The 26,226-nt window shown below is 47.1% G+C and overlaps 1 protein-coding gene across 1 annotated transcript in view; it reads left to right on the top strand.

Annotated features, from left to right (window-relative positions):
• Positions 1 to 26,226, top strand: part of LOC144103246 (tear acid lipase-like protein) — a 163,669-nt gene that overhangs the window by 74,691 nt on the left and 62,752 nt on the right. The window contains exon 4 of the mRNA XM_077636020.1: positions 4,048 to 4,198. Coding sequence (XP_077492146.1) covers positions 4,048 to 4,198 — 151 coding nt within the window. The remainder of the gene's footprint in view (positions 1 to 4,047; positions 4,199 to 26,226) is intronic.

Consider the following 26,226-nt stretch of genomic DNA (forward strand, 5'->3'; position numbering starts at 1 on the left):
CCCTTGTATTTATCTAAATTAAGAGCCACATCTGATACCTCACAAAACTGTTCACCCAAATGTAATGCCTTATTTACACTCGTCTTGTCAGAACAGAACAGGGCGACACTAACAGCATAGTTTAAAATTTTAATTTCACATTGTGCCAGGGAGAAACTACGGATAATTACGCTGTTAATAATACTGAGGCGAAGGGGTTCACGACAATCGACAAAGCGTCATTGCTTTTTAAGTTGCTGATTCCGCTCTACCCGTTGTTTCTGGCGTCAAATAATTTGGTACTTACGCATGTATTTTTTGTTTTGCTTGCTACTGTTATAATTGAATTGTGTAATTTCTGTACTGTCAAACCTCATTTGGCTTCATAACTGTTAATGTAATGTACCGTGCTTACCCTCCCCCTCTCTTTATTTTTGTTTTTTCATTCCCACTTTCCTTTTTAATGCCCACCGAGCCACGAAGGTAACTGAAATAAATAAATAAATAAACATCAAATGCGATTTAAGGTAGCCTTGGCGAACAAATAATTTCAGTGGTATAGGTTTGGTTAGCTCTTGGTTAACAGTTAGCCCTGTATAGGACTCCTTATGGCATAGTCTTATGCCCCTGCGCAACAGACTCCAATATTTGCATGCTCTAGGGCCGCAAGCGAGAAATAAGGACGAACTTTATCAAATTCCTTTGCCAGCCAATCTGAATAACGGCTACTTGGGCGGTCTCATCTGATACTGTCTCCAATACAGAATGTGCAATATGAATATGGGTTTTGATGCTGCGGCCTCTGATACCACAGACCTGATGCGAGCCTATTGAGTCAGCGAAAAGTAGCTGCTGATGATTACAAAGAACCTTTGCAGAAAGTTTGTAATCTAATTAAGAGAGGTAAATTGAACGACATATTTCAACTGTTTTCAAGTGATTTGTATCTTTGTTTTTCAGAGCTAATACACAATTTCCGGATTAGAAAGCGGGAGGCAGTCATAGGAAGCCTGTAAAACCTCCATCAAAACAGGCGCAATATAAAGAGAAATATTTTATAGAACTCGCTAGTAATACCATCTGGCCCAGGAGATGTCTGAGCTGCCAGTTCAAAAATAGCAGATGTAATTTCGTCCAAAGTGATAGGTCTTTCCAATGCAGTAAACTGCTCATCGTTAAATCGATCTCACCGAAAAACAGCGTGCTTACACGGGGCAGAGAAAGAAGACATGCAAAAACTCAGCGCTTTGTTTGTGCGGGTCTTCTTTTTCTGTCCCGTGTAAGTGCGCTGTTTTTCGGTGAGATCATGTACCAACTGGCCCGGCAACTATCCTTAATGCCGTCAAGTCGAGGAAAGGCTTCGTGTAAGCAACTGTAATTTTATCTCCCATTTTTGACCCCACATCCCCCAAACAGCGTCCGATAATAGTCAAAGAAAGCATCGAGAATGCCAGGAGCATCGCTGTATGCTCAACCACCACAATCAATTTGCAATGAGCAGTCTGCCTTTCATCAATCAGAGCCGGACGAGATTGTTGCTCATCCAGAAACCTACGGTGCCTAGACCTTATCAAGGCCCCCTTGTATATTTCAGTTTCAAACTGTCGTTGCAGCTGTCGCCGCAGCTGAACACGCCTCGTGTTAAACTGCAACACTCTTCCAATACACTGTAGCGCAGCAAAAGACGAGGACACAAGAGACGAGAGACGAACACCACGAGCGCTAACTTCCAACAAATTTTATTCTCCTGAAGCATCACATTTATACACCAGAAAACAGTAATCACACGTGCGAACAGTATCGATTTCTTAGAAAAACGATCTCTTTATCTGAGAGGAGAATGGAAGGTGTGCTTACACACGAGTATCCTGACCTATTTATCTTTTCGGCTTCAATGATTTCGCGCGTTAACCTTTCTCTACTTATTCCTATTACAAGACTTTTATCAAAGAAAGGCTTACAGGGTTTTCACTTGCATGCGAGAATGTGGTCAACCAGCGATCCGCCTTGCCCCTTTCTGACGTTGCGAGCGTGTTCCATTAGGCGCTCGTTCAGACATCTCCCCGTCTGGCCGATGTAGTGTTTCCCGCATGAGAAGGGAATTTGATATACAACACCTTCATCGCACGTGACGTAGGGCTTCTGGTGCCTATTTGCGCATCCGCGCGCTTTGTTGGTGTTGGTTTTTCCCAGTTTGCACAACGTTGCAAGTTTTTTCGGCGCCGAGAACACGACGGTCGCATTCGCTCGTTGACCAATTCTTTTTAAATTGTGGGAACTCTTGTGTAGATAAGGTAATACAAGAAGTTTTTTTCGTTCACGAGGAACTGGGTCTGAATTACATTGATTTTCTGGTTTCATTCTCTTAACAAGTTTTTCTGCAACAGAAACTTGAACATGGGAGGGGTATCCGGCATTAGTAAGCCTCTTGGACTGCTCTTGAAAACTATCGGTCATCATGGGCGGACAAGACTTCACCTTTCACGGTCATCACATATGCTGGGTCTACAAGCCGCGAAGCAACAAGCCGATGCTGCCATATCACTCCGCTCATTCAAAACTGATAAAAAGAGGTATTTGTCAATTTATGTTTTCGAAATGCTCTCCAGAAATCTTGTCCGCACATGATGACCGATAGTTTTCAAGAGCAGTCCACGAGGCTTACTAATGCCGGATACCTCTCCCATGTTCAAGTTTCTGTTGCAGAAAAACTTGATAAGAGAATGAAACCAGAAAATCAATGTAATCCAGACCCAGTTCCTCGTGAACGGAAAAACCTTGTTGTATTACCTTATCTACACAAGATTTCCCACAATTTAAAAAGAATTGGTCAACGAGCGAATGCGACCGTCGTGTTCTCGGCGCCGAAAAAACTTGCAACGTTGTGCAAACTAGGGAAAAACCAACACCAACAAAGCGCGTGGATGCGCAAATAGGCACCAGAAGCCCTACGTCACGTGCGATGAAGGTGTTGTATATCAAATTCCCTTCTGATGCGGGAAACACTACATCGGCCAGACGGGGAGATGTCTGAACGAGCGCCTAATGGAACACGCTCGCAACGTCAGAAACGGGCAAGGCGGATCGCTGGTTGACCACATTCTCGCATGCAAGTCAAAACCCTGTAAGCCTTTCTTTGATAAAAGTCTTGTAATAGGAATAAGTAGAGAAAGGTTAACGCGCGAAATCATTGAAGCCGAAAAGATAAATAGGTCAGGATACTCGTGTGTAAGCACACCTTCCATTCTCCTCTCAGATAAAGAGCTCGTTTTTCTAAGAAATCGATACTGTTCGCACGTGTGATTACTGTTTTCTGGTGTATAAATGTGATGCTTCAGGAGAATAAAATTTGTTGGAAGTTAGCGCTCGTGGTGTTCGTCTCTCGTCTCTTGTGTCCTCGTCTTTTGCTGCGCTACAGTGCATTGGAACTATGTACCAACAAGCCCAAAAAGCCACGCTACTGCAACACTCTAGCGCTGTGCACTGCACAGTGTCTTTTTCTTTCACTAATACTGAAATGAAACCAATATTCACTTTTGAGCTATGTGGTGGTAGTTACAGAGAGATGTGCGTAGCCGTGGACAATGTTATGCCACAAACACGGCACTAGAACAATACGCGTTGGCGTTGAAAACATTTCTGCAGAAAAGCGGCACGGCAGTTGGCCGCTTGCGTACATTGATGATGAGAAAGTTCAAGAAGCGCATAACTAGGACGGAGAGCCCTTGCTTTCGCACCATAATCGGAGAGGCCTTTGGCGTGCAGTGGGCGTTGTCAGTCTAATGTGTATGGTGATGAATATTTGTTAATAAATCTTAAGTGAGCAGGAACACCGCTCATGAACAGGCGTCATGGTTAGTCATCAGCATAATCATTTTGCATGCAGGAAGGAATAATCACGGCATGTGATCCATAAACAGTTTCCACTGTCTCACGCGCCCATTCATTAAACGCAAAACCCTAGGTTCCCTCTATACTGCAATCCCCTGCTTTGTTGGACGTAATGATAGAGAAAGTGCCACTAGTATTGAAGCCTCACTATTACTCCGGTTTCTGTTGTTGGAACAGCTTCGACGAAGTCGGCCGCTACGATGTGGCCGCAGTCATTGACCACGTCCTCAATAAAACCAGTGCACCAAGGCTGACGCTTCTCAGTTTTTCGCAAGGGTTCCTCGCAAGCCTCGTTCTCCTCTCCACCAGGCCGGAATACAACAAGAAGGTGCGTTGCTGCATATGTTTTTTTGCGCAACGTGAATACGTAAATACGATGAATGAAAGACCGCCTTCATGACTCTGTGTAAAAGGAGTGGAAAATGTTGAGGAAAATTCACGGAAAACAAAGAAAGGAAGGAGTCAATATGTTCAAAGCAGCAACTAGTTTGCACTGATTCATATTTTAACTACACCATACGAGAACCTAAGCACACTTAATTAATGAAGAAATTATTGATCTCTCAGTGTATAATTGACAAGCGTTAGCCGTGCCAAAATATTATTGCCTGATGCACTAAATTGCGTTGCTTTATATAAACCAAACACAGCGAGCTACATACAACCTTCTGAGATACGTCTCCTCCATTAAATGATTGCGCTTCATAATTATCTACTTCTTGAATGCCTTTCTATGCGTGTAGGTACGTATAGGTTATATTATTTGTGGATCATCCTTTTTGGAGAAGCGATATTAGCATGAATAACACTTGAAGCTTTGAAGTTTGAAATATATTCAAGTTGTCATGTACAGAAAGAACATTACACAGGCAGAGGACACTCGGAAAAAAGATGAACTACTTAGTTTGCCCGGCCCTCAGCCCCTACAGTGTAAGAAGCAAGGACAACGAGAAAAGATCAGGCAGTTCAGGAGCACATACGTATTATAAAAAAATAACACTCAGTAATATAAAGGTAGTAAAGAGCACTCATAGTGAGCGAGAAACAATCAATAGAAATACAAAAGTACGAGTGCAATGCGAAGTATATCAAGTGGACGCAGGTATTAGTTTTCAAGTTCTAAAGATTGCAATCGATTGAGTAACAGACGTGGAGAAGTGGGAGAATGATCAATGTTCGCAATTTGTAACTTGTATAGCAACGCTGACAACGTGTAAACAAATCGTTGCTTGCCATAATTAGTCCTTGGTTGCGAAACGGTCCATCTTTCTTGTTGATGTGTTGAATATAGAGAATTTTTTTGTATTATGTGGGTGTGTTGGAGGCTTTTGTCATCATTACGCGACAGTTTTTTATTAGATGCGGTCTGAAGTTGTATAGGTGAAAAATACTTGTCAAACGGGCACGTGAAAAGCAGGTAAAATAGGGTTCTCTAACAGGATATTGATAATTGCTCTTATCGCTCTTTTTTGCAAAATATATATTTTCGTTTTGTATGTTCGCCTCGTCGTACCTTCGATGATTTGGCCATAGTTAAGTTGTCCTTTAATCAATGAATTGTAAGTTATTTTCCCAGGGAGGGTTATCGTAAATTTGAGGTGTAATAATGCGCTAATAACAGAGGTAACTTTTGTTGTGATGTTATTAATATCTTCATCCCACCGGTGCTGAGGGCTTAGGTCACTTCGCAGGAATTTGCGTTTGTTCAAAACAATATAGAATTTGCCTACGGCCAACAGTGAAGTTGATAAACACGGTAAGCAGTAAGAAGCTTCGCTCAAAACTGTCATCTGATAAAAGATTAACCGCCTCTGTTATATTACCGAATTGCTATATTTGAGCGATTCTTTACGGAGTTACGGAGAAACTGTTAAGCGCTCATTGGCGGGTTGAGCGCCTTTAAGTTCCGAAGATTTAACCGAAAGAGCACAAGCAGAAAAGCAGAGGAGAAGGCAAGGGGGTGAGAGAGCTCTGACCGGTGATAGAAGGGTGGCGCCACGACGAGTAGCTCCAATTCGACAGCAAAAGCGATTGGATAGTTAGGATAGCGATTAATTGACCACTCCGAGCACCTTCATTGTCTTTGGATAAGACGGGATTAGAGCTTTCCACATGCCACATCTCACTGTTATGGAGGCTTCCCAAATTTGCGCACCTATGGCGGACGGTGCCTATGTTAGACAGAAAGCACGAAGAAAGATGTCTGTGCCCGTCTGGCACACGGCAGTTCCTGTTCATTCAGGACAGGATCTCTTATATGACCTGCGCCGAAATCAAGTGACCAACTGTGGAGGTTTCAATTTCTAAGCCACCCGTGCTTTTAAAGAGCAGCAATTCATCTCCTGTTCTATCAGACCATCCTTGAAGCCTTGAAGCACGAAGGAGTTGCTCGAATTGAACATACGCGCCTTGCGAAAGGCAAATGGCAAATGCGAATTAGGCGCGCAAGCAGTTCGGTTTTCACTTCGCTTCCGGTATTCAGATTCAGTATTCCTGATTCGTCTGTTGTTCGGACTGCGATAATGAGTTATGGTCCACATATGCTGGGTTGGTCATTGTCTGCAATCTTAGATCCCCGGGAATCTTCCACAAATCCTGGCGCAGAGGTGCAGTGGTCATGCGATAGCCAGTGTCTTTCTATAGCAGGCGCTGTAAACGATGAGAAATGGGTTGCTTGGCTTCGGTTGCGATCCAGTTTGCTCTTCACGAACAGGCTCTCACGGATAATTTCGCTGACGCCTGCCACAAAACCGGCTTCAGACAGACAGACAGACAGACAGACAGACAGACAGACAGACAGACAGACAGACAGACAGACAGACAGACAGACAGACAGACAGACAGACAGACAGACAGACAGACAGACAGACAGACAGACAGACAGACAGACAGACAGACAGACAGACAGACAGACAGACAGACAGACAGACAGACAGACAGACAGACAGACAGACAGACAGACAGACAGACAGACAGACAGACAGACAGACAGACAGACAGACAGACAGACAGACAGACAGACAGACAGACAGACAGACAGACAGACAGACAGACAGACAGACAGACAGACAGACAGACAGACAGACAGACAGACAGACAGACAGACAGACAGACAGACAGACAGACAGACAGACAGACAGACAGACAGACAGACAGACAGACAGACAGACAGACAGACAGACAGACAGACAGACAGACAGACAGACAGACAGACAGACAGACAGACAGACAGACAGACAGACAGACAGACAGACAGACAGACAGACAGACAGACAGACAGACAGACAGACAGACAGACAGACAGACAGACAGACAGACAGACAGACAGACAGACAGACAGACAGACGGACGGACGGACGGACGGACGGACGGACGGACGGACGGACGGACGGACGGACGGACGGACGGACGGACGGACGGACGGACGGACGGACGGACGGACGGGAAGGCAGGCAGGCAGGCAGGCACAGGCAGACAGGCAGGCAGGCACAGGCAGGCACAGGCAGGCACAGGCAGGCACAGGCAGGCAGGCAGGCAGGCAGGCAGGCAGGCAGGCAGGCACAGGCAGGCAGGCAGGCAGGCAGGCAGGCAGGCAGGCAGGCAAGCAGGCAGGCAGGCAGGCAGGCACAGGCAGGAACAGGCAGGCACAGGCAGGCACAGGCAGGCCAGGGCTACATGCGGGGAATGGCCACTGTAGCTGCTAGCGCACTAAAAATCAGAGTTTTCAAGCAATTGCATTGCCAGGCGACCTGGGGTGCCCCTGATCCTGGCGACCAGAGCCCATAGCGCACCCTGTCATCCGAGTACTACTTTCTAATGTAGCATTCGACCGCCATTTTCTATGGGAACATACCACTTATCCCAACCCCGAATCCCTAGCGGCTGCGCAACAAATAACGAAGGTGGTGGTCAAAACTGCGACGCTGCGGTGGGTGTCAGGAATCTTGCTGCGAGTAGACCCCCATTTGAAACGGAACCTGGTAATGTTCAACGCAAATTCGTTATCCAATGACGCTAACCTAGAAGTGCCGCTCGAGGAACTAGCGGGTATTAAATGGGTGTCATTGGTATGTTATAGTGAGGTTAATAGGACAGATGAGGCGTATACAGTGCAAAATGGAGGGCACGTGCTGTGCTATCGTGGATTAGCGGATACAGAAAACGTCAGTTCGGAATTTGTGCTCAGTAGGGACACAACTTCAAAACAGAGAAATTCTATGCTATTAACGAAAGCGGGGCATGTATTGCTCCTAAGCTTAATAATAGGTGGATATCAAAGCTCTAAAGGCCTACGCACGTGTCTAGTCATGATGGCAAGATAGTCAAAAGACTAAGACATGGAATCGACAATAAGTAAAGTGAAAACGCAAGTGCACTCTTCTGATGAATGACTTTAACGCCAAGGTAAGCAGGGAAGAGACCAAGCGCTGGGTGATTATGCCATCGATTCTAGCAATACCAAAGGAGAGTTGTTCGTAGTGTTTGCAGAGCGAAATAATTTACAGATTATGAATACCTGCTTCCGTAATCGGGAGAACCGTAACTGAACGCGTAATAGCCGAAATGTCAAGACTGAAAATATAACGTAATTCGAATTGTACGGGAATCCCCTCATCATTACGGTGTGCGCAATAGAAGAAGGCGGTATGATGGTTAGGACACTACCAAGCTCTATGAGGCAATGAATGATCTGACTGAAAAATGCCAAAACATGAAAGCTTCCAACTCCATTCAAGGAATAACGCTGACCGCGCTCTCAAAGCTAATCATTAAGCGTAAGGTATATGACATAAAGTAGCATATTACGCAGATAGTGGACCATGCTATAAAGCCGGGAGGCCACTTAAGATTATTTAGTTAAGAGGAAACCATGCGTAGACAAATATCAGACGCAAACGCCATGTTACATGGAGGGCCTATTGAATTTTAGCATCTTGTATTTGTTTTTTCCTTTCCAATATAGGTACGAGGAGAGGCTGGGACTAAAGGCACCGAGTGCCTGACGAACGTCCCGACCCGCTTGTGTACAGAATCGAGAGCAAACACAGAAACTACGGAACGATTACATTCAAAGTTGAACAATGAATTGTAGAAAAAAAAATGCAGTTAGGTTGCACTCTCACATAACAATTAATCATCTATACAAGGCACAAATCTTATACAAAATAAGCGCATACTACTAAAATTGGAAATGCGTACTCTTGGTATATAAAAGCTGTTTGCATACTTGTGTTAAAATACTTAACAAAACACGTTGTGGAGCTAGTTGGTGAGCGTCCTGTGTACTTCTTCCTGTGCCCTTGTTTTTTTGTAGCGCTATAAAGAACTTCGAGAAACTATGTCAAAATAAAACGAAGAAAACTAATGTCAGTATTTAACGTAGAACGAAACAAAGGAGATCAAGCACTAAGAAACCAATTACGAAAGAAAGTGGAAGGTCTAGTCCAACGAGAAAGGCTGGATCAACTATTCCACCGAGATAAAAAAATATGACTCTAATCATCATCATCGTCATTTATTTACCGTTAAGGGCCCCAGGGGGCATTATATAAGGGGGGGGGGCGAACAATAATCATGTCACAAAGAACAAAATTGGAGCATAAACTTAACACATGTAGATACAACTGTGAACACTTCAAAAGAAAAACAAGCAAGTAAGTGAGTAAACAAAAGAAAAAGAAAGAAAAAGGGCCTTCAACAGGAATTATTTGGGGAATAAATCAATTAACATCTGTTTAAATTTTAGGGAATTAACTTCATTCACAACACTGCCTGGAAGGACATTCCTCTCGGCTATGGCAGCTGGCAAGAACGAGGAATTGAACGCATTGGTTGAACAATGAATGCGTTGATTACTACGGCAATTATACAAACGTCGCGATGATCTTAAAGGGGGCATAATTAGGCTCTCACGCAGTTTGGGAAAATTATAATAAAGTTTATGAAATAGACAGAGTCTTGCTATCTTACGACGGGATGCCAAGGAAGGTAAACCAACAGAGGATTTGATATTAGTAACACTCGACCGAGAATCATAATTTGATATTATAAACCGAGCGGCTTGATTTTGAATGGCCTCTAACATATGTGTTAAATACTTTTGATGGGGATTCCAAATGCTCGATGCATATTCAAGTTTAGTGCGGATGAAAGTTTCGTATGCGATTAGTCTAACCTTAGGGGGAGAAAATGTGAGCGATCGTCTGATGAATCCTAGTGATTTAGAAACGCTAGCAGCAAGGGACGTTATGTGCTTCGACCAGTTAAGATCACTTGTTACTTCTATGCCGAGGTACCTGTAGGATTCAACTTCAGATAGCGCGGTCCTGTTTAGCGTGTAAGAAAAGTGCAGGTTAGATCGTTTACGGGACACGTGCATAAACTTGCATTTAGTTTCGTTCAGTTTCATGAGCCAGGTCGAGCACCAACTTTGTATCAAGTTCAGGTCGTCCTGCAGCAATGACTGGTCTTTCGTAGTGCTAACACGGCGGTAAAGAACGCAATCATCTGCGAACAAACGGATGGATGATGAAATGCCGACAGGAAGGTCATTGATAAAGACAAGAAACAGGAGCGGCCCAAGAACTGAGCCCTGAGGCACTCCAGAGGTGACTTTAGTGACGGTAGAAGGATGGTTGTTGATGACGGTGTATTGCGAACGATTAGTTAGGAAACTGCAAATCCATGATAATATCAGCGGGTGCAGTGAAAGGGAGGAAGGTTTAGCCAAGAGGCGCTGGTGAGGAACTCGGTCGAAAGCTTTCGAAAAATCGAGGTAGATATTATCTGTTTGAAACAAGGAGTCAAGGTTTAGGTGGAGGTCAGTCGTAAATTCGAAAAGTTGAGTTTCACATGAGTAGCCAGAACGGAATCCGTGTTGGTTTGGAAAGAAAAAAGAATTTCTATCGAGGTGATTAGCTACTTGGGAGTAAATAATATGTTCAAGTAGTTTACACGCAATGCATGTTAGCGAGATGGGACGATAATTTGATGGATCAGAGCGGTTACCTGCCTTAAAGCAAGGATTGCGTAAAAATGATTTGCAGGAAATGACTGGATATTACTTTGGTACCTTTAAGAATTTTCGCAGAAAGGTTGTCGGGCCCAGGAGCACTTGATACCTTTAAATCTTCAATAAGCCTACATATTCATTCGGCTGAGATACTAACAGGTGGCATTTCAGATACATTTAGGCTCTGTGATGTAGGAATGTTTACGGCTGGTTCGTTGGTGAAAACAGATGAGAAGTACGTATTCATTACGTCCGAGCGAAGCTCATTTGGAACATGACAACCATCTTGATCTAATAAAGATATATTATGTGAACCGCTACGACCTGGAGTTAAAATAGTCCAAAACTTTTTTGGGTTGTTTCGAAGGATATCGAGTACGTCATTGTTGTAAAAGTCTTGTTTAGTGCTCTTAAGCAACTTAGTATAATTTCTCAGACAGCTAAAATATTTCTCCCATTTAGACGCTAAGTTGGAGCTCTTAGCTTCTCTAAATAATTGTTTTTTCTTATTGCACAGACTTCTTAAAGAGTTGGTAAACCACGGTTTCCCGGCATCACCACGAATGCAAACGAGGGGTACATAAGATTCAGTTAAAGAGGTGATTTTTTCTTTATACATGGACCAGTTCTCATCAATAGACCTGAAAGAAGCAGTCTGTTCGAAGTGGAGAAGAAATTTGGCTAGTTCCTCATTGATTTTAGAAAAATTGGCTTTTTTGTAGTCGCGTATGTATTTCGCTGAGCGTTGTCGTGAAGTATTGCGAACTGAAAAGTTGAACAACACTATGCTATGATCGCTAAGAGCGGTGATGGATGACAAAGACTGCATTAAATCAGGATTAGATGCAAGAGCAAGATCTAGGATGTTAGTGCCCCGAGTTGGTATTCTGACTGCTTGAGAGAGGTCAAACGAAAGAATAAGGTCCAAAAATTCTCTGGAATGGCGGGAAGATGCGGTTAGATTATCCCAGTCGATGTCTGGGAAATTAAAATCGCCGCTAACTATGAGGTTGGCATTGGGAAACTTTATTTATGTCGAGCAGAATGATACTTAAGTCGTCGATGAAGGAATGATCGGAGTCAGGTGCTCGGTAACATGCGATTATTATATTAGTGCAATGAGCAAGAGAAACGTTCACGCAAATGATTTCGCTTTTACTATTGACTGCGATAGCAGAAGACACCAGAATACTTTTAACAAGAACCATCACGCCACCTCCCCTACGCCCTGGTCTGTCACGATGGAAACAAGTGAAGGTTTGCTTATCTTGGAAAAGTTCGTCATTCAGTATATCAGGTGTGAGCCACGTTTCAGTAAAGCTGGCAATATCTGTGCTGTTGTCTTGCAATATAGCTTCCACGGCTTCTTTGGAAAATAACTTCGGATATTTGTTTGTAAAACGGAAACTGATTTATCGGTTGGGGCAGGGGCTGCACGCGTGCGATTTTTTAAACATTGGTGCATAAAGGACCTGTGTGCCTGCGGTGAGCGCTATAAATTTAATTCAACCACAGAATCTTCAACAGCATCGTACACAAACTGATTGTTGTTCATGATGAGCTTATCAAAACGGATTTTAAATGAGCCACCCCGTTGCTGACCATACGAAAAAAGTTTCTTCCTTGCCAAGCGAACGCGTGCAGAGTAGTCCTCACGGACAGAAAAGGAAGAATTTTTAAGCTTGGAGCTGGCAGAAAGGATACGCCCTTTGTCTTTAAATCTCATAAAATTTACAATGATAGGGCGGTTTTTTCCTTGTTGGAAACGGCCAAGTCTGCGAACACGCTCAATATCATGGCTATCAATTGTGACATCGAGCTCGTCCGCGCAGAATGAAATAATCCGCGATTCAGACTCGGACCAAGATTCATCTTGTTGATCTGTGATTCCAAAAAACAGCAAATTGGACCGTCGGAGACGGTTCTCAGCGTCATCACATTTATCTGAAAGTAGCTTAATGTCGGATGAAAGTTTAACCATCTCAGGATCTGCTGATAAACTCGGGCTACTTAACTGATTAGAGCTCGTAATTTGTTCCAGGGCGTCAACTCGCACCGAAAGGCTGGATATATTGAATCCTCGACCTTCGACTGAGCAGCCCTAATCAACGCTAGTTCACTAAGCACAGTTTTTTTAGAGCATTCAATGCGGGATATAGCCAAGGCAGTTGACTCGAGGGACGGGTTAGGGGCGTTATTGTCTGGGGGTCCTGGGTTCAATTCCACATCCCCGGCTAGCACAAGCATTAGGCAAACGACATAGGCGTTGATACACTGGTAACATGAAGTGCACAAGAACTTTCGCAAACTGCAGTCAGCGTCGATGGGGCACGACACCGCAACCAAAAACGCGTTATCAGAGCGAATGTAAATTGAATTTGGTAAGTAACCAACCTGCAGGAAAAAGGGCAATCGTGTGACCTGCATCGTTGCGGTGGCGTGCCCCGAGTGATCGCAGTGTGATGGCGGTATTTGTACTCCAATCAATGCGGTGGCGCTGAGCGTAGTTCCTGGTTGCCAGATGCGGAAACGGTTCGCCAGATGGGGAAAGGTTGAAACAAGCAGGTACTGCACGGCTTCGCTTTCGTTGTCCATGAAGTCAGCTTGCTGCCAAACGTCGGAATCCATGTCCACGTTGTAACAGCTGCCTTGACAGCCCGGCAGCGTGGTAATTTATATGAGTAAGGCTCCAATCAATGCGGTGGCGCTGAGCGTAGTTCCTGGTTGCCAGATGCGGAAACAGTTCGCCAGATGGGGAAAGGTTGAAACAAGCGGGTACTGCACGGCGTCGCTGTTGTTGTCCATGAAGTTAGCTTGCTGCCAAACGTCGGAATCCATGTCCAGGTTGTAACAGCTGCCTTGACAGCCCGGCAGCGTGGTAATCCATATGAGTAAGGCTCTAATCAATGCGGTGGTGCTGAGCGTAGTTCCTGGTTTCCATATGCGGAAACGGTTCGCCAGATGGGGAAAGCTTGAAACAAGCGGGTACTGCACGGCGTCGCTTTCGTTGTCCATGAAGTCAGCTTGCTGCCAAACGTCGGAATCCATGTCCAGGTTGTAACAGCTGCCTTGACAGCCCGGCAGCGTGGTAATCCATATAAGTAAGGCCTGCATGAAAAAGGGCATTCGTGTGACCTGCATAGTTGCGGTGGCGTGCCCCCATGGAAGCAAATATTTCCACTCAGCAATAGTTCTTTAAACTGCTTTTGCACGCCTGCTTAGAACAGACGTAGTAAACAATTTCTGCGCATATATTAAGCATATTTGCTGATTGGAATGCAGACAATTGTGTTCCATTTTTCGTTCTTATCTTAGGTGTGAGTCGTCTCACGTGTCTTAAGCTATACCAGCCTGCATTTATATAATCCTACTGTACGTACATTTTTTCTTTATATATGACTTGAAGAAAGTTTATGTAGCAAGTCTGGTCTGCACGTAACATGGAATATTGTTGAAAAAGCGAACCTATTCTCAGATTTACATAAGGGCCTTGATATTTTGAGAATATGCGCAGAACTCGTTCTTGCAAGATTAATAACTTACACTAATTGGATTTGCTTGCTGTGCCCATACCACAGTCCCGTAACAACGTTTCGAGAAAACAAGGGTCTTGTACAGCTGTTTTTTATCCACTGCGTTGTCAGATGTGCTACTCTTTATGTTATAACTATATTTCTTGAGAGTTCACTACATAGTTAAGAAACGTGCTTGTTCCAAAATAATGCTTCCTGAATCCAGATGCCCATAAACTTCTGTTCGCTTGCTCGTTTAATAGCAGAGCCATAGCAGATGATATGAATTTCTTTTTCGACAGCTTTACTAATTGGCTTAAATCAGATGTATGTAGTTGAAGCACCCTCTCTTGGGCGGCGCCGACAACCAGGCTAGCGCGCGCAACCCTGCGAAGAGAATAAAGTCGGCACCTGGTCGTGGCTCGTGCAGCCACGGCTGGCAGTTTTTTTTTTTATTCGAGAAGTGTGCCATGAGGCATAAGTTGAAAAAGGAAAGGGGGGAAGGAATGCACGGGATTTAAACTTAAAAGAAGGAGTGAAGAACCGTTGCGCTGAGGTAGTCGCAGAGGTTGTTAATGAAACGGTTGTCCATTGTCCACTTCACGAAGTCACTTTCGCGGTTCCACCGCAGGCCCACCTCCCTGAGGAGCCGTTTTCTGATAGCAGCCGTCGCTGGGCACGTCCACAACAAGTGCCGCACATCACATATGTCCGGTGCAGCGCCACAGTGAGGGCACCTGTCAGGTAGTGGCAGATCTTTGGCACGCCACTGATGAAGGACAGATGGTGTCAGAGCCGCCCCTGCCCGAATCCGGCGCACGGATACCTCCTCCTGCCGAGTAAGACTACGGGGGAGAGGGTGCGAACACGGAGGAATTAGAGCGCGTGTTCGCTGGCGCAGAACTTCGGAATCGGAAACGTGGGACAGGAACGGATCTGGGGGAAGAGGGGAAGGTGGCGGATCGTCTAATGTATGAAGATGAGTCATAGCATCCGCTTGAATGTTATGTGGATCCTGGGCATGGCCGCGAATCCAGTGTATGCGCACAGGACATGGATACTTTGCGCAGAGCACATGAATAGATTGTGAAATCTGGAACGTTCGTCGAACAGCCTTAAACTGTTTAAGGGCGGCGCGGGAGTCGGTGTAAATGTGAACTGTATTGAATGTTGGAACGAGCGGAAGGGAAGCAATGGCATTGTAAATGGCTTGAAGTTCCAATGCCAGGGGAGTGCACGTATCCGCAGTATACGTTGCGCGCGAGTGGAGATGCGGATGAGATGGACTATACACAGCAGTAACTCCCCTCTCTGCAGAATGAGATGCATCCGTGTATAATATGCACCCTTCAGGCAGATACGCTGCAGATACCGACGGGGAAACAGTGGAGCGATTGTCAGTGAGCTGGCAATAGGACCACGGTGGAAGTGTCTTTAAACGATGAAGTTTGAGAGACTGTTTTCGAGCTCTATTTGCCACCCGTTGGTCGATGATTTCACTGAGTGTATTAAGTTGGGCGAACTCCTGTAGCACAGGTATGTGTGTTAAACGAGGCAGATATGTTATGACGCGCATAGCCTCACGATTGATAGCTTCAAGGGAGTCCCACTGTCTGCGGGTGAGACGTTGAAATTGAGCCTGATATACTATCCGTGGCTGAAGGATAGAGCGCACAAGCTGGCGGGCCATATGAGCACGTGCGCCACCAGAGCGCATAGCTATGCGACGAATCAGACCTAGAGTAGCGTGAGCCGATTTACGGGTGGCTGTAGCCACGGGGTGCCAGTCCCAGATGTATGGAGGAGAAGACCAAGAATACGAACAGTTTCTACCTGAGGAATCAGAGAATTATGTACCGTAATATTTAAAGGGGGAGCTTTCCGTAAGGCGGCTTTATTTCCAATTCGAATGAAACATGATTTAGTAGGAGAGAATGTTAGACCCAAAGGTGGGAGGCGAGATGTCAATACATCCAGCGCGTGTTGAAGGACCGACTGATGAATAGACGCATCTGGATGACAGCACCACAAGGTGATATCATCGGCATATGCAAGCACGCGGATAAAAGGGATGGTCTCTAGGGCTCGAACAAGAGGAATTAAAGCCACATTAAATAATGTGGGGGCGAGAACGGAGCCCTGCGGCACTCCTCTATTGGAAGTGAAATTACCCAAGGGCTTTCCGTGGACACGCACGCTGAAGGTTCGATTTGCTAAAAAGGCGTGAATGGAGAGGAGGAACCGGTGAGGGAGACCAAGAGTTTGAAGGGAGGCAAGAATGGCAGAGTGAAGGATGTTATCATATGCCTTTGTTATGTCTGTAGCGATTACGGTTCGTACAAGGTGACTCTGTGGAGAGTGGTCAAGCACGTCAGCAGCCAAAGTAGCAAGGCCGTCCTCCGTTCCAAATTGTGGGCGGAAACCAATTTGGGAATCTGGGTAACAATCATGGGATTCCAGCCATCATGATAAGCGTGCGGCTAGAATGTTTTCATAAAGCTTGCAGATGGTAGGGGTAAGGGAAATTGGACGAAGGGCCGAGAGAGATACTGGAGGCTGACCTGACTTGGGTATTGGAACCACAATAGAATGCTTCCAGTCTCGCGGCATGACGCCAGAAAGCCACACTTCGTTAAAAGTATCAAGTAGGGTTTCCAAAGCCCTCCCTTCCAAGTTACGGAATAAGGAGTTAGGTATGCCGTCGTGCCCGGGAGTAGTAGTAGTTTTTAAACGGTCAATGGAGGCCAGCAGCTCTGCCATGGTGAGGTCAGAAGTAATTCCATCGGGGGGCTCTGTTACCGATAAGTGAGGTGGAGGCGTAGCGGTGCAGTCATGGTTTGGAAAAAATTGACGGGCCGCTTGTTGTGCAAATGTGTCCTCATCCACATTTAGCGCGAGGCGAATGCTCTCTGTGTAATCTGCAACCTGAGAAGGGCGCTCCATGGCGTGAAACACTCTCCAAAGATGTCGATTGCCCTGCGTAGAGGACAGGCGGGCACACCATGCAGCCCAGCGTTGCCTGCCTAGCCGCTTTGCATAGTGCCGCCCCCGTGCGGTAGCGCGGTGAAGAGTAGGAAGAGCCGAAGGGTCATCGGGGTGACGAGTAGCGTAAAGATCCGCCTGGCGACGAAGAGCCCACAGATTCAAGAGATGTATGTCCAGGTTTGGGTCGTCTTCATTTACAGTAGTGGTAATTGTGTGAGTAGCGAGAACAGCAGATAGAGTAGACAATGCTGAAGAGGGGCTGAATGTAGATAAATGATTGTCTGCGCGTACGGAGTCCCATGATGTTATTCGTACAGTGCGGCGTATTTTCCGTAGACGCGTAGGCGTGAGGGAGATAAAAATAGGGCTGTGATCGCTACCCCAAGTATCAGAATCAACAGCCCAACGAGGGTTACCGGGGCCTAACCACCAAGTCAAATCAGGTGAATACGGGCCACCTCGTGGGCGGGTAGAAGTATTCGGGTGGTTCAAAAGTTGAAAGGAATGATCCGAAAAGCTCCCTTGGATGTGTGAACCCCTTGAGGAATCCGATGGGTAACCCCACGCAGTGTGTGCGCCGTTGAAGTCAGCACCAACTAGAATAAAGATACCCGGGTTGGTAGAACGTAGAAAACGAACCCATCCCAGATTAGGAGATGCGGAGCCAGGACGACAATAAAAAGAAACCAGAATAAGGGGTGTGCGTGCAGGTTTTACGAGAAGGGCGACAACCTCTTGACGTGTGTTGCACCAGCGTGAAAGGTCGAGCGGTGTGTGCGGAACTGAACTGTCAATATAAATTGCAGATTTACCTGGGCTGAGGGAGGAGGCGGTGCAACGGCGATCAGGGATAGATGGTGAATGGTATGCGCAGAAACCTGAAAGGCGTGGGAGTGCATTATGCTCTTGCAGTAGGAACGCCCATGCCCTCAGCTTTCCGTCGCGAAGGCGGATGTTCACTTCAGAGGCCTTATTAGCGAATCCTCGACAGTTCCACTGCACCACCACCGATGGCTGGCAGTTCTGTTCTGGTGTCGGCTAGTAGCAGTGGTCTCGTTTCCTCCGCTCCTGAGGCGTTAAGCCTACATAATAATAATAATAATAATAATAATAATAATAATAATAATAATAATAATAATAATAATAATTGGTTTTTGGGGGAAAGGAAATGGCGCAGTATCTGTCTCATATATCGTTGGACACCTGAACCGCGCCGTAAGGGAAGGGATAAAGGAGGGAGTGAAAGGAGAAAGGAAGAAAGAGGTGCCGTAGTGGAGGGCTCCGGAATAATTTCGACCAACTGGGGATCTTTAACGTGCACTGACATCGCACAGCACACGGGCGCCTTAGCGTTTTTCCTCCATAAAAACGCAGCCGCCACGGTCGGGTTTAAGCCTACATAGTCTTATCTGTATTCAGCTGCAACATGTTTTCAGGCAACCAATTAGATAACAAATTTAAGTAAATAGGTAAGCTAGACTAGCAGATTAATTTTAAGAGAAGCAAAAAGTAAGTTGGTGTCGTCTGCTACATTATTAATTTTGAGCGCCTTTTATGTTTAAAATATCATTGACGTATAACAAGAAAAGCAATGTACCCTGCTTTCAGCCTTGCGGGACAGCTTTTTGCAGCAGCATTGTATAGGAGGACACACCTTGCATTTTTAAATATTCGCTTCTACCACTTAGGTAACTACGCTTAAGCGCATAAGCCACTCCACGTATACCATACCTTTAAAATTTTATCAGCAAAATTTTGTGATCTCTAGAAAAAAAAGCCTTTCTTAGATCGAAAAATAACCCAATTGTGAGCATTCGTGCCTCAATATTTTCTATTATTTTATCCTTAATACATACAAGTGCTTGCTCGGTTCCTTTATTTTTCTGAAACCCGTGCTCACAGGAAGAGGATATGCCTTGCTTAAAAAGAAATACTGATAGCCTTTGATAAACCACTTCCTCAAAGATTTTTGAGAAAACTTCTAAATCTAAATTAGGCGTGTAGTTTTTAATTTGATTCTCGCCACCACCATTACATACGGGCGTCATGCGTGCGATCTTCAGTTTCTCTTTAAAACACTGGAAGAAAGTGTTAAATTGATAGTATATGCTAGCGCACTACTGGATCTCACACACGACGTGCTTGGTCGGTCACGAAGCAAAACAATCTACACCTGCTGAAACATGATTGTTAATTTCAAGGGCAATAATAATGACCTCTGCGGTACCCGTTGGTTGGAAAAAGATGGTGTTTGAAATTTGAGACACAACAGCTGCATCACAGATGAAACAATGTTTTTTTTTCTTCTCGTATGCGCTGGAGCTTGAGTGAAGTGTTCGTTCATTGCATTAGCTAGTTCTATTCCTTAAATTTCGTTGCTATTTAATTTGGATGCTATTGCGTGTGATATGTCTTCTTTCTGTTAGTTATCGTGTTCACAGTTGCGCATATCATTGCGTACTATATCGTAGAAAAGGCGCTCATAGTACAGCTTTTAACCGTCCTAAGGTCGCCTTGCATATAATTTGGGTATTCCTTCAATGAACCGAACAGACTTTGGTTGCGGGTGCGTACAAAATTGTGGTATATACAATTTCTGACTTTTATGCGCTCGTACAAAGAGCAGTCTATCCAAGGCTGTGGCTGTCCTGTTGCGAATATGCTAAACCATAATAAGCAAGTATACACTGTAAAAAAGGTTCCATGCTTTGTTTGCGTCCTTAATGTCACAAATTTCTTGCCAGTCTAAGGTTGCATATAGGCATCGAAAGTGTTTTATCGTGTGATCATTTATCTTAAGACAAAACTGTAGTTTTTGACACTCGGCTGTGTTTTCTACAGTGATATTTGCAAAACAAAAGACTGGCATATTGACACAGTGCATTCCGCATTTTCGCTTAGCGCTGACCTGAAGCACGCGCCGTCTCGAAGAAGAGGAAGCTGAGGTGTTAGCGATCTTGAGCTGTGGTGCCGACGTTCGTCGGATCCTGCGTTCCTGGGTTCAGTGATCACCGCATTCACGCGTGACATTTTGGTGGAGGTGCGGGGTAGTGCACTCCATGCTCAGGACCCCTCCAAAAAACCGGGACTCCAGCCCGCTTGACACCTTAAGAGTCGAAGTTAAGCCCACCCATCAAAGTAGCCGGCGGCTGCAAGGACTGCAACCAGAGTTCGGGCCTCTGCAGTCTCGTCCGACCGCCAGGAAACTGACCTCAGCGCGACCATCAGTGCCCACAAACATCCCCGTCAGCATGCCGGATGCCATCCCTTTGCCGTCTGTCGTGCTGCAGCAGCCATGCGAACCACCCACCTTTCAAGGTTTCCCAGATTAGGACCCGGAGGACTGGCTCGAGAAGTTCGAACGCATAGCCCAATACAACAGGTGGGCTGACGACTCGAAGCTGCAGCACGTGTTTTTTTCACTGGAGGGTGCAGCTAGTATTTGGTTTGAGAACCGAGAAGCCACAATAACAAAATGGGGCTCCTTCAAGACTCAGTTTTTGCAGGCTTTTACCACCGTCCTCAGGAAAGAACGTTCCGAGCTGCTCCTCCAGACACGCGTCCAACTACCAAACGAGACCGTCCTCGTTTACTCCGAGGATATGGGGAAGCTCTTCCGCCGGGCTGATCCCAACATGTCCGAAGAGATGAAGCTGCGTTTTCTTATGAGGGGCATCAAGGAGCAGATCTTCGCAGGGTTAGCTCGAAGCCCGCCCAAAACGGTCGCCGAATTTGTTTCCGAAGCCACTACGATGGCAAAGATGCTCGACATGAGATACAGACAGTACGAGCGTCCGCCGTCGCTGATGTCTACCAGCGGTGTAGATGCTTCTAGCCACGACATCCTTCGGGAAACCATCCGGACCGTCGTACGCGAGGAGCTTCAAAAGCTCTTTCCAGCCCCGGAGTCGCCGCAAGTTTCTTCCATTTCGGACATTATTCGTGAAGAGGTCCAACAGGCGCTCACGCCTCCAGCCCCTCTTCACCCGAACACAACACCCCTGATGATGACATACGCCGCAGCGGTTCGCCTTCCACCGCCGCCTCCAAGTCGGTGGTGGTGGTGGTGGTGGTAAAAACATTTATTAATTATAGAGAGAGGTGTTGGGGTCCGTGACCTGAAGGGTCACGCCCTTACAACCACTAGGTGGGGATGCCTAGTCAGGCACCCCATTGGCGGTTGCCGCAGCCCGGGCACGCTGCGTTAAGGCCCTTTGGGCCCGGATACACCTGGCCACATTCACCGCCAACCACACCCACCTCACCCTTCTCAGGTTCTCCCTCGGAAGAGCGACGTCTGGCGTACCGCCGATTATCGCCCTCTGTGCTATCACTGCGGCGGGCCTGGTCACGTCTACCGCAACTGTCGTTACCGACGTATGGGTCTGCAGGGATATCGTGTCGATGCGCCCCGACCGCAGTGTGGTCAATGGCCTCCAGAAATAAGCGATTACCTGGCCGCGACACCCGAAGCACCACACTGCTACACCAGGTCGCCGTCTCCACGTCGTTTCTCGTCTCCGCGACGTTTTTCCGCCGACATTTCGCGTGGAAGGTCTCCTAGTCCCCGTCGGGAAAACTAGAAGCGGCAACCTTTGGGGGCAAGGTTGCTCACATGCGACATGTCCAAGATCCTTCACTGCTGCACAAACATGACCGACCGCTTACACAACGCACCGACGATCACCAGACCGATAACACGCCTCGCCGCATCAATTCTTCGCCGCAACGAAACCGCCTGGTGCCGCACCGCAGCCGTGAGCGGACTCCGCGATGTTCCCGTACACCTACGACTACAACTGCTGATCTGAACATTTCAATCGACGGTACCGACGTCACCGCACTTGTGGACACCGGCGCCGACTACTCGGTAATCAGTGGACCTTTTGCCGCGACTCGGAAAAAGGTGACCACACCTTGGACGGGCCCACAACTTCGTACTGCCGGGGGTCATTTGATCACCCCAGCTGGCACGTGCACATCACGATTAAGCCTGGACTCCATGTACGCGAAAACTCACGCGAACGCGAAGGCGACGGCGGCGGCGACGGCTGGCGTTCGCTCCGTCGCTTGTAGGCAACCTCCATGCAAGCGAAGGCGGCAGGCGACGCGAACCCGCGACGTGCGCAGCGGACTCCGTGCTTTGCGCACTCAAGCTTAGAAACACGCCCGTAACCTGTACTCTCTCTTAAAATTTTGGGAGTGTGCCTCATAGCCAGGGCCAAAGGAATATTTCCTCTACGGCAGCGGTGTAGCGGCAGTGGAGATAGCTAACGGCGTGCTTGCGGAGACGAAGTCACATCACGGGGGAGGTGTGCTTTCGTTCGGTGCCTGTGCACTCCGGCTTAGTAAAAACACTCCCATAAACTGTCACCGCAATCTGATTGTAAGTGAGCAAACTATAATTTACCAGTGAGAATGCGCGCCGCGAATGTTTCTGCACGGTTGGAGCGCAGCGGCACGGCGGATCGAGCGCCGGTACCCGCGGCTCGACACGCATCTCTCCCTGCAGTACGCCCGCTCGCGTAGCCCGCTCCAAATGCTGTTAGCCCTCCGCACCCAACAAGTAGATTGTTTTAATTATTTAAATCATGCGGGTCTGCCTCTCAGCTACAAAACCAAATATTTTATCGACGGTGGCGACGACCAAGACGACGGGCGGGTTTCGTGAGATGTACCCGTGAGAAACCGTAGACAAACCGGGAACGGCTTTGGGGGGCTCTGGTTGGCCAGTCGCGTGGGGGACTTCCGGGCGACGAGCGAAATTTTCTGTGGGTGCAGATCCGAGCGACACGGCAAGCGACACATGCATTTTGCTTCGCGCGACGGCGTCGCTCGTCGCTTGCCGCCGTCGCCTTCGCGTTCGCGTGAGTTTTCGCGTACATCGAGTCCAGGCTTTAACCATCGAAGAGAACACGTACCTGGCCACCTTCGTCGTACTCGACCAGTGTTCCCGGGACGTAATCCTCGGAATGGATTTTTGACAGAAAATGGCGCGGTAATTGACCTTAAATCGAAGTCAATGACATTCTCCACCAAGAAGGCAATCCACCGTGCTTTCGGACGTCCCGCGGTTCTTTCCATCCTTGATGACGTCACCATTCCACCCCGTTCGAGCGTTGTGGTCTCTGTCGGCGCGAAGACGCTGCGAAAGTTTGAAGGTGTCGTCGAAAGCAAACCAATTATGCTTTTCGGCCGCTGCCTTGCTGTCACCAGAGGGGTCGTTTACCTCGAAAACGGAGAAACCGAAGTGCTGCTTACGAATTTTGGCAGTGAGCACCAACAACTTAGCCTTGGGACTACTGTGGTCCACGTTCATGGTATGGCCGAAATTCGACGAGCGCGCAGTCTTGCCATGGTGTCGTCAACAGAAGTTCACACCGGTGTTCCCGACTTCCAGTACAACAGTAACCCCGCACTTTCGCCGCAGCAGAGAGGCCAAGTAGAAAATCTCCTCCTTCGCTACGGCGATACCTTTTCGACTTCTTCCCGCGTCGGCAGAACACACTTGGCCAAGCATCGGATAATTACAGATAACGCCACGCACCCTCTCAGACAGTCACCTTACCACGTGTCTTCCACGGAACGCGCCCCAATCAGCCGTCAAGTTAAGGAGATGCTTCGAGACGACGTCATTCAGCCCTCTCGTAGTCCCTGGGCGGCACCTGTCGTCCTCGTGAAGAAAAAAGATGTTACACTGCGGGTTTGTGTGGACTACCGTCGCCTAAACAAAGTAACTAAAAAAGATGTTTATCCCCTTCCTCGAATCGACGATGCTCTCGATCGCCTCTGCTATGCAAAATATTTCTCACCCATGGACCTCAAATCAGGATATTGGCAAATCGAGGTAGATGAACGGGACCGAGAAAAAACCGCATTTATTACTTCGGACGGGCTCTATGAGTTTAAGGCAATGCCATTTGGTTTGTGCTCTGCACCCGCGACGTTCCAACGGCTGATGGACACAGTTCTGGCTGACCTGAAGTGGCAGACATGCCTCGTCCACCTTGATGACGTTGTTGTGTCCGCCCCAACGTTCGAGGAGCACCTTCGGCGCCTTGAAGTTGTGCTGCAAGCCATAAAGTCTTCTGGGCTAACGTTTAATAATGAGAAATGCCGCTTAGCTTACACTGAGCTAAAGTTCTTGGGTCACGTCGTCAGTTGCGAGGGAGTTCGGCCGGACCCGGACAAAACCAAAGCTATTGCCAATTTCCCTCCACCGCAGGACCAAAAGGAAGTCCGCCGCATTCTAGAATTATGTGCCTACTACCGTCGCTTTGTGAAAGATTTCGCTCAAATCGCCGAGCCCCTGACGCGTTTGACAAGGACAGACACGCCTTTCACATGGGATGTCCCTCAAGCACAAGCATTTGAAACTCTTCAACGCCACCTGCAAGGACCTCCAGTTCTGGCTCACTTCGACGAAAACGCAGATACGGAGCTTCATACTGACGCAAACAACGCAGGCCTGGGTGCCGTTCTGGTTCAAATCCACAGCAGTCGAGAGCGAGTCACCGCTTACGCCAGCCGCTCATTGTCTCGCGCGGAAACTAACTACTCAGCAACTGAGAAAGAGTGTCTAGAGATCGTGTGGGCGACGCCGAAATTTCAACCCTACCTTTATGAAAAACGTTTTACTGTAGTTACGGACCATCATGCCTTGTGTTGGCTTGCGACCCTCAAAGATCCATCAGCCCGCCTTGTCAGATGGAGTCTGCGCCTCCAAGAATACTACATGACAGTGGCGTACAAGTCCGGCCGGCAACACTAGGATGCCGATTGCCTCTCGCGTGCGCCCGTCGAATCCCCAACGCAGGACGGAAACTACGACGACAACATCACCTTAAATGCGATCAGTGCAACGAGCCTTGCTGACAAACAATACGCCGACACAGAACTTCGGGACCTCATTGAGTTTCTTAACGGGACCCGCCCGACTGTCCCGAAGGCTTTCATGCGCTCGGTAGCGTCTCTCTGCGTTCGCCATGGTGTCCTCGTAAAGAAAACTTTTGCCGCGAACAATCAGCAATACCTTATTGTTATACCGACGAGCCTAAGGGACGAAATCCTTCAAGCTCCACACGATGAACCGACTTCTGGACATTTGGGTGTAGCCCGCACGCTTGCAAGAATCAAAGAGAAGTATTACTGACCCCGCCTTCAGTCGGACGTTGCACACTACGTCAGAACGCGCCGAGGCTGTCAGCGTCGCAAAGTGCCCTCAACAAAACCCGCTGGATTCTTGAAGCCTATAGCACCACCTATAGAGGCGTCTTTACAGGTACTGGAGAATATCACTACAGCGGCTGCGCAGTCGCCATGTCCCCATAGGCGAGGACAAAATCCCAATCAGGCCTAGAGACGACTCCTCTGAAAAGTAATTGAAAATACGTAAGAATGGCAAAGCATGATCGAGAACCCAGGGAATACATTGTAAAGAATGATAAACTCGGACAGGCAAGTCAGAACGCCAGGCCTAAAAATTGATACCAAGATATTTAAATGTATTTTCAATAGTCTGATAAAGGGAAAGCACTTTGCAATAGGCAGTGAAGCATTCGAAGTTGTTAGACGACGCATATACTTAGGGCAAGTACTAAGTGCAGAGCAGTATTACGACGGTGAAATATGCGAATAGCAATATGTTGGAGTGCAATTGGCAGTCACTCTCAGGTCATGAATAGCAGCTTACGAGTATCTATCAGGTGCACCGCAGTCGTACCCCACCAGCACCCACCGATGGGGCGGAAACCTGAAGGCGAATGTAAAGGTTTGAAAATAAATTGGGGAGGGCACAGCCAGCAACAGAAATAAAAATGACAGAAGCAGCTTTAAGAGAATGCGAGA

This window comes from Amblyomma americanum, chromosome 9, assembly GCF_052857255.1.
Source record: "Amblyomma americanum isolate KBUSLIRL-KWMA chromosome 9, ASM5285725v1, whole genome shotgun sequence".
NCBI lineage: Eukaryota > Metazoa > Arthropoda > Arachnida > Ixodida > Ixodidae > Amblyomma > Amblyomma americanum.